The sequence below is a fragment of the Frankliniella occidentalis genome, unplaced genomic scaffold (assembly GCF_000697945.3).
Source record: "Frankliniella occidentalis isolate FOCC.00 unplaced genomic scaffold, Focc_3.1 Scaffold4450, whole genome shotgun sequence".
NCBI classification, from domain to species: Eukaryota; Metazoa; Arthropoda; class Insecta; order Thysanoptera; family Thripidae; genus Frankliniella; species Frankliniella occidentalis.
Genome location: NW_026271497.1, coordinates 1 through 7,611, shown reverse-complemented (window position 1 = coordinate 7,611; position 7,611 = coordinate 1). Strand labels below are relative to the sequence as shown.

Here is a 7,611-nt window from a genome sequence, read left to right as displayed (position 1 = left end):
TATACCCACAGAGTAATGTGTGTGTAAGGTGTGGTGCAAGCAAAAGTGTATGCAGTGCCACTCTACATGTCCAATGTGATTCGCAATAATGTGACCCATCGCATCATTTTTCAAACACATCAAAATTGCTCTGAAAATTTGATCTCTACAAAAGTCGAGGCAAAAGTAGAAAATAAAACTGACATTGTTTCGGTTTCGCTGCACAAAATCACTACCCGAGATTAACAGAGTCCAGTAGCTGCTGGTTAGGTCCCGCCGTGATGCTGCTACGGACTAGAATTATGACAGCTCCTCTTCTCACACGGGGCGCGCGAGGGACGCTTCACGCCGGACGAGTGAAAAACGGGGCGGCGGCGGGCGGCGCCTCGGCCGGGGCGTGGCGTGGCGCGCGGGGAGCGCGTGAGGTGGCCGTCGATCGTCCTGTGGGCCCCGGTGGTGGTGGTGCGCGGACCCAACGGCCTGGGGGGAGGGGGGGGGGACCTAGCAGGCGGTTAATAACAGTGATCAGGTCCCGTGGCGTGTTTGCGCAGCAGCGAGCCAGGCCCGCGGGCCGCGGGGAGGCAGGCCGCCGCCGCCCCGCCAGAAACAGTCTCTATCTTCTCCTCTCTCTATCCTCTCGGCGCGTTCGTCTCTATCCCGACGGCGCGGCGGGCCCAGCCTAAATCATCGGCGTTATATTGCTGATTTTGAAGCCGCGCCGCTGCTGCTGCTGCCTAGGCGTGTTTGCTTTGGGTGAGCAGCAGCAGGCTAGATGATGAGACGAGGTGAGAGGAAAAGAAGGATATAATGGGTGGAGCTAAGCTAAGAGTATACCCGACTATGTCCTTTCCAAAAAATGGCCGACGCGGAGGTTTTACGCTCCGTATTTTACAGGCGAGGAGTCCCTTCATCCGGGAGAGTTGTAACCCTTCTCCGTGGCGCCTGCAGACCACTCAAGGGTTTTATGGCAGCCAAAGTATCTCAACGGCTGCTGCTGCGGAGGCACAGATTTACAGCTGTGTAAGGCAAGGCCTTCCCTCTCAACTCGCAAAAATGCGATTTGTGTTGTTTTTCTTTTAATTTTGTTTTACTTTCATCATTTTTATTTTAAAGTTTTATGCATTTGAAAAAATGTGCAAAATTCGTCTATTTGTGGTACGGATGAACAATTAAGAGGCGACAGAAAAATAACGGGGATCGACAGGAAAGGTGAGTAAAAAGTATTTGCATAAGCAAAAGCAATCTGGCTATGTGCGACGTGCATGTTTACCTATTCAATCGACAGCGTGTATGTATGTGTGCATGCGTGTCTGTGTGTTACAGAGCTCTCGCTCGGAGCGTGAAAATTGGTACTTGGTAGGCTGATTGAGCTGCTGACGGGTATCCAGGTAGTAATTGGTGAGCTGCAGTGAATGGGAGGGGGACGCTGCTACAAGGAGACGGAGTACCTCATCATTCAGGGGCAACAAGTTGTTCCACTTTTTCTTTCACTCTTTTCCTTCTACCAGATTTTTTCCCGTTTTGGTTTGCTGCCTCTATTTACGCCGTTTTGTTGCTCGTTGTGTGTTCGCTTACGGTGGTGCGTGTGGTCTTGTGTGTGATCCCTCAACGTCTTACCCGGTCTTACCCGGTCATACCCGCCCCGGCAAGAATCGTGAAGATAAACTCGTGGCCAGAATATAGATGGTAAATAATATATCTTCTCACCAGACTTAAAAGAAAACAATCTGCGCCCATGCGAAAATGTGACCTGCTTACTATAGATATCAACTAGCAGAGAAGCCCAATCACGTAAATTAAATAAAAAATGCAGTTCCTTTTCAAACGGAAAGAAAGCAAATTGATAACGCAATCAGATGACTCACTAATAAGCGGGTTGGCACCCAGCTGGTCAATTTTGAAACGCTGGCGGAAACCGTTAAAAAATATAAAAAAAGTTACCCAGCGCATACACAAGCGCGCGCGCGGGAGCGAGCATGCACACACAAATATAAATCAGATCAAGGTCTGTTTACTCTTTTTTTCTCCCTCTTTTTTTTTACCCATGCGCAGGGCCCCACGGTGGCGTGACGCGTTCATTCAACACCCCGGACAGGACGGGTATTAAGGCAGGGCAGGTGGTCAGTGGCGCAGCCCAAGGCGCAGCCCGCGAGGCACTTCTCTCTCGCACCCATCGCTCCCGTTCACTTATCTTTCCCTCCTTCCCTCTCTCTCTCTCCTGCATCACATTGGCTACGCCACTGGGCGTGGCCGCAACCACTCCCCAAAAGCGCGCAGGAGCGCGATCATCGCGAGGCGAGGAGGAGGGCGATCAGGCGAGAAAACCAACACTTGGATCAGACGCGGAGCGGCGTGGCGTGGCGAGGCCTGAGGCGGGCTGCGGGCCGCGCCCTGCTGGCACGTCAGGTGATTCACATAAACGGCAGAGGGAAAAGGAGTGGGGTAGGGGGGCTTACCTTGATGGTCTCCTCGAGGGGCACCAGCTTGCCGGCCTGCCCCGTGAACACCTCGGCCACCTGGAAGGGCTGCGACAGGAAGCGCTGCACCTTGCGGGCCCGGGCCACCGTCTGCTTGTCCTCCTCCGAGAGCTCGTCCATGCCCAGGATGGCGATGATGTCCTGCAGCGACTTGTAGTCCTGCGGGAGGGAGAGCGGCGTTAGGTTTGTTTGACCTGCAGCGAGAGGCCAGCGCCGGCGGCGGCTCACTCGATCTCACCTGCAGGATCTTCTGCACGCCGCGGGCCGTCCGGTAGTGGTCCTCGCCTACTACGGCGGGGTCCATGCAACGCGAGGTGGAGTCCAGCGGGTCCACGGCGGGGTAGATGCCCAGCTCGGCGATGCCGCGGGACAGCACCGTCGTCGCGTCCAGGTGCGCGAACGTGGTGGCGGGCGCCGGGTCCGTCAGGTCGTCCGCGGGGACGTACACAGCCTGCCAGGGGGCGGGCGAGCGTGAGGGTGGCGGAGCGCCCGCGGGGGTAGGCAACCCATTCGACACCAGAGTGCGGCGGGCGGGCGGACCTGCACGGAGGTGATGGAGCCCTTCTTGGTGGTGGTGATCCTCTCCTGCATGTCCCCCATCTCCGTGGACAGCGTCGGCTGGTAGCCCACGGCCGACGGGATCCTGCCCAGCAGCGCCGACACCTCCGAGCCGGCCTGGGTGAAGCGGAAGATGTTGTCGATGAAGAGGAGCACGTCCTGGCTCTCCTCGTCCCGGAAGTGCTCCGCGACGGTGAGCCCGGTGAGGGCGACCCGCGCGCGCGCCCCGGGTGGCTCGTTCATCTGGCCGTACACCAGCGCCACCTGGGGAAGAGAGGGGGGGCGTAAGTGGCGACTTGGAGGCCGCGGAAACGGACAGGTGAACGACACACCGAAGCAGCCATCCATACTTTGGAGGACTTGTCTTTGAGGGAGATGACGCCGCCCTCGATCATCTCGTGGTAGAGGTCGTTGCCCTCCCGGGTGCGCTCCCCGACCCCGGCGAACACCGAGTAGCCGCCGTGTGCGCGCGCCACGTTGTTGATGAGCTCCATGATGAGCACGGTCTTCCCCACGCCCGCGCCGCCGAACAGGCCTGTTTGGCGGGGGATCGTCGTCAGGCGCGCCCTGGGCTCACCCGATGGTATATGACAGTCAGGTGGACGCACAGTGCAGGTACTCACCAATCTTGCCGCCTTTGGCGTAAGGCGCCAGCAGGTCCACCACCTTGATGCCCGTCACCAGGATCTCCTGCTCGACGCTCATCTCGGCGAACTCGGGCGCGTCGCTGTGTATCGGGGCGCGAACGTCCGTCTCGATGGGTCCCCGCTCGTCGATGGGCTCGCCTGAAAAAGAAAAATAAAGGTCATTCATTGCCTCGTCGACGCGCCGCCGTCTGCAGGGACGTTGTACAGTACTACTAGTACCAGGACTCACCGTACCTATGACGTTCATGATGCGGCCCAGGGTGGCCGTCCCCACCGGGACGCTGATGGGCTTGCCCGTGTCGACCACCTCTTGGCCGCGGCGCAGGCCCTCCGTGCCGTCCATGGCGATGGTCCGCACCGTGCCCTCACCTTAAACACAATGGGAGCATGTCCGCCGTCGGCGTGCTGTCGAGGTCCAGCGAGGGCGACGACGGCGTCCTTACCCAGGTGCTGGGCGACCTCCAGGACGAGGCGCGTCTCTCGGTCCTTCACCTCGAGCGCGCTCAGGATGCTGGGCAGGCCGTCGGCGAAGTGCACGTCCACGACGGCGCCGATGACGGCCACCACCTCGCCGCGCTGGCCGGGTTTCGCCGCAGGGGTCGTCGGGGTGCTTCCCGTCGGCCCGGGGCCATGCGAGCCCGGCGTCCCAGTCCCGCACGGGGTCCGCGGCGTGGAGGGCGCGCCCGTCGGGGGCCGCGGTGGCGCCGGCGGGGGGCTGCTGGGCTTTGGGGGCGGACAGGACGGCGGAGGGGTCGACGGCGTGGGGCAGGACGGCGTCTGCGTCCTGGCAGCGCCCGCCAGAGGTTTTCCCGCTGACCTGCCTGCAAGTGAAACAGAGCTGAGCTGCCCATTGACGGGGTCGTCTTTCTAACCCCATTAATGCCCGTGACCGGGGGACTTACCACTGCTGCTGCGCCTGCTCGCCGCGGCGCCCATGGACGTCGTGCGACAAGCCTTCAAAAGTGCCATACCAGCCGAGCGTACTCCGGCCATAATCTCTCACTTGACAGTATAAAAGACTGTCACTCAAATTAGGAGTATAGGCTATTGGCGACCAAGCCTGACTGTATTTCGTAAACAACAAATTAGGCTTCTAGATGAGGATCGCGCCGGCGGAAACAAAGTTTATTTTTCTATGCAACTTGATTATTCCCACCGTTAAAATAAAAATACATGTATAATACAATAAATAATTTGATGTATTCAGTATCGTCAATAATTACACACACGACGTTCTTTCCAGTTTGTGTGGTGGCTAAACTGATGTTGAAACACAACGCTGGAAACAAACGACAACTTGTTGGTTGCACACCCTTATCCTTCCGAAACGTTCTTGTTTTTTACCTGCAAATTGATTAACATGGCGGTGCTGAGCAATGGTGGTGCCGCTCTAGCGTGATAGGACCAGGACGCAACCACCGTTGTGCCCAAAGTGAGCGTCGTCACTTGTCGTCACTCGGACGCTACTTCGCGATCGTGTCGCGGCATCATGAGGGAGCTGAAGCAGGAGGTTCGTACTCGTTTATTTGTGCAGATTCAACGCAAACAATTGTTCTGCTTATGGCAGAAGACATGCCATTCAAAACAAATAACAATATATGCCCTTCCGTTTACTTACGCCCTAAATGAGTCAAGACCATGCACGGTTTTGTTCAAGTCAAGATCACTTCTTTTCTTTGACGGATTCGAAATAACGGTCGACACTTGGCTATCGCGTCCGAATATTTCTGTAGTAAGAATTCATTCTAAATGGATGGCAGAATGAATGGTAGACAGTTGTGAATGATGTATATAATTGTGAATGGCAAGTATAGTTGTGCACAATAAATGAATGGACCTCAAATAAACAAGCTCATTTGCCTACTTCATTTATTTTTCTCTCTCAAGTTTGAGACTTACAACAGGTCTGCTGATATTTGTTTTGTTTTTTCTCCATTAGCAGCCTACCGTACTGGAACTCGGACTAGATTTGGAGTTGAAATCTGAAGATGTTGATGCTGCCACTGCTGCTGTTGCTGCTGCTTCTGAGGGTCAGATTCCATGCAGTTGTTGTGATGAGCTCCTGGAAAATGCTGATCAACTTCATTCACATCAAATAGTTCAACATTCCTTATCAGAGCTGTCTCTTGCTTTGATCACATTAAGGGGGTTGGACCTCTCGTTAATAGTATGTACCTGCTGTTAGCCGTCATATTGCACTTACTGTACCCTGACATCAAAGTGGCCACATTGTGGTCACGCTTTGCTGGAAAAATCCTTGCTGTGCAATTTGTCGTGTCATTAACTACCTTTCATTACACATTAATTTAATGCCTGTTTGGTTCTGTTTAATTTGTGCATTCAGAATAGTGCATTTGAAGTCAATGGTTCGTTAGAGGAAGAAGACTCGTCACAGATGCGCAACATACTTTTAGAATCTGTTAATCGTCCCAATGATTCTGATAGTGAATCCACAGTGACTGTGAACTCTGAAGCAAGATTGGCTATGGTCTCACCCGTAAGTTCTGTTGAAAACTTATTTCGAAAGTCTAATTTCATTTTGGCTGTCAATATCAAAATTATGTTGGTCTAAGCTGGCCATGGTAACTATTCGATCAAGTTTATAACTTACATTGGTCTATCCTGTTTTCAGCCAAGCTCTCCTGTATTTTCCACTTCAGATGAACCAAATCCTGCAAGTATGTTGATGTGGGGAAATGCAACTGTTTCTCCAGACTATTCTACCCCCTATATCAATAACAATGACACTACTATTGGAAACCAAGATTTCCAGAGCTCAAATGACTCAGGAGTCAGCTGGTCTGAAGAAAAACCATTAAAACCAATTATAAAACGATCTGTGGCAGTAGGTCGGTTCCATTCTGTTTCCTATATACACTGTAATTTGGTATGTGTGCATAGATATGATAAAATTTGGCGTTGTAGGTCAAAAGAAAACTGCCAAGGGTGTGAAAGATCAAGGCTCTCGACAATTTTTCTGTCATCTTTGTGATCGAAGATACAAAAAAAAGTCTCATTTGGAGAGGCATTTTCGTGTTCACACAGGTGTGAGACCATATGGTTGCCCTATGTGTGAAAAACGTTTCGCTGTGAGATCCATTCTCAAACAGCATATAAGAGTACATACAGGAGAGAGACCATTTGCATGCAACATTTGCTCTCAAAGGTATGTTAAATTTCATTACTAATCTTCTGGGCCTAGGCTTTTTGCTAAGCAAATTGCAATAATTTGTTGTCATATTTTCTTTCTTTTCTTTAAAGGTTTCCCCAGAAATCAGGCTTGATGACTCACATGATGCTGCACAATGGAAAACCTTTCAAATGTGAATACTGCGTGAAATCTTTTGTTTCAAACCACAAATTAATGCTCCACCAGCGGTCTCATGGTGATTTGGTAAATGGTGCGCCCCATCAGGGTCCATACTGCTGTTCTACTTGTGACTTGCGTTTCTTCACCACAGGAGCTCTTTCTGAACATACTAAAATCCATTCTCAGCCTAAAGTTAAACAGTCTAAAAGGAGTGTTGACAGACTTGACGAAGTCACAATTACAGAAGCAGCAGCCCGTGCAGCAGTAACGGCCATTGATGGCCTTACTGATGATGCTCTAGACATGCCAACCGACTCTCCTCAATTTATTTTACCTCATTTCCATGATGACTCCTCAATAAATGATCCAGACAATTTCATTCATGATGTTAAAAATGAAATATTTGAGGATGATGATGTCAGTGGCTCTGAATCATTTTTTTGTGAAGCTAGGTGGGGAGGATTTGAAGATATGTGTATAAGCTCAGACTTTAGCAATGTGTGTTAATATCAATCACGGTTGTTATTCCTTGTGTACAAAAACATTTACCAAACAAATTTCTCTGTTTATGTACCATAAGACACAGACTCAATATGCTAGTAAATGAAATTATTCTAATCATTTTATAATAACATGTCCT

The 7,611-nt window shown here is 51.8% G+C and overlaps 2 protein-coding genes across 3 annotated transcripts; one reads left to right on the top strand and one right to left on the bottom strand.

Moving 5' to 3' along the window:
• Positions 1-2,435: 2,435 nt before the first annotated feature.
• Positions 2,436-4,927, bottom strand: LOC113213305 (ATP synthase subunit beta, mitochondrial; the record flags this gene model as incomplete). The annotated part of the gene is made up of 8 exons (XM_052276800.1): positions 4,564-4,927; positions 4,105-4,482; positions 3,896-4,030; positions 3,638-3,799; positions 3,365-3,549; positions 2,997-3,278; positions 2,695-2,907; positions 2,436-2,615 (listed from the first exon to the last, which is right to left on the bottom strand). Coding segments are annotated over exons 1-8 (1,626 nt in total), but the record flags the coding sequence as incomplete, so codon positions are not given.
• A 73-nt stretch (positions 4,928-5,000) lies between these two features.
• On the top strand, positions 5,001-7,600 carry LOC113213295 (zinc finger protein 771-like). 2 transcript variants are annotated; one of them, XM_026432320.2, is made up of 6 exons: positions 5,001-5,171; positions 5,604-5,828; positions 6,006-6,158; positions 6,294-6,510; positions 6,587-6,827; positions 6,923-7,600. In XM_026432320.2, the coding sequence occupies exons 1-6, from the start codon at positions 5,151-5,153 to the stop codon at positions 7,476-7,478; spliced, it is 1,413 nt and encodes a 470-aa protein (XP_026288105.1). In that variant the 5' UTR covers positions 5,001-5,150; the 3' UTR covers positions 7,479-7,600. The 2 variants fall into 2 exon arrangements, with proteins under 2 accessions (XP_026288105.1, XP_026288104.1); XM_026432319.2 differs by having other exon boundaries at positions 5,601-5,828.
• The last annotated feature ends 11 nt before the right edge of the window (positions 7,601-7,611 follow it).

Excerpts from the sequence above, each read along its gene's own strand:
- LOC113213295 (XM_026432319.2), top strand. The coding sequence starts at position 5,151 with ATGAGGGAGCTGAAGCAGGAG. Across the intron at positions 5,829-6,005 it reads GGTTGGACCTCTCGTTAATA|AATAGTGCATTTGAAGTCAA; the intron begins GTATGTACCTGC and ends TTGTGCATTCAG. Across the intron at positions 6,511-6,586 it reads AAAACGATCTGTGGCAGTAG|GTCAAAAGAAAACTGCCAAG; the intron begins GTCGGTTCCATT and ends TTGGCGTTGTAG.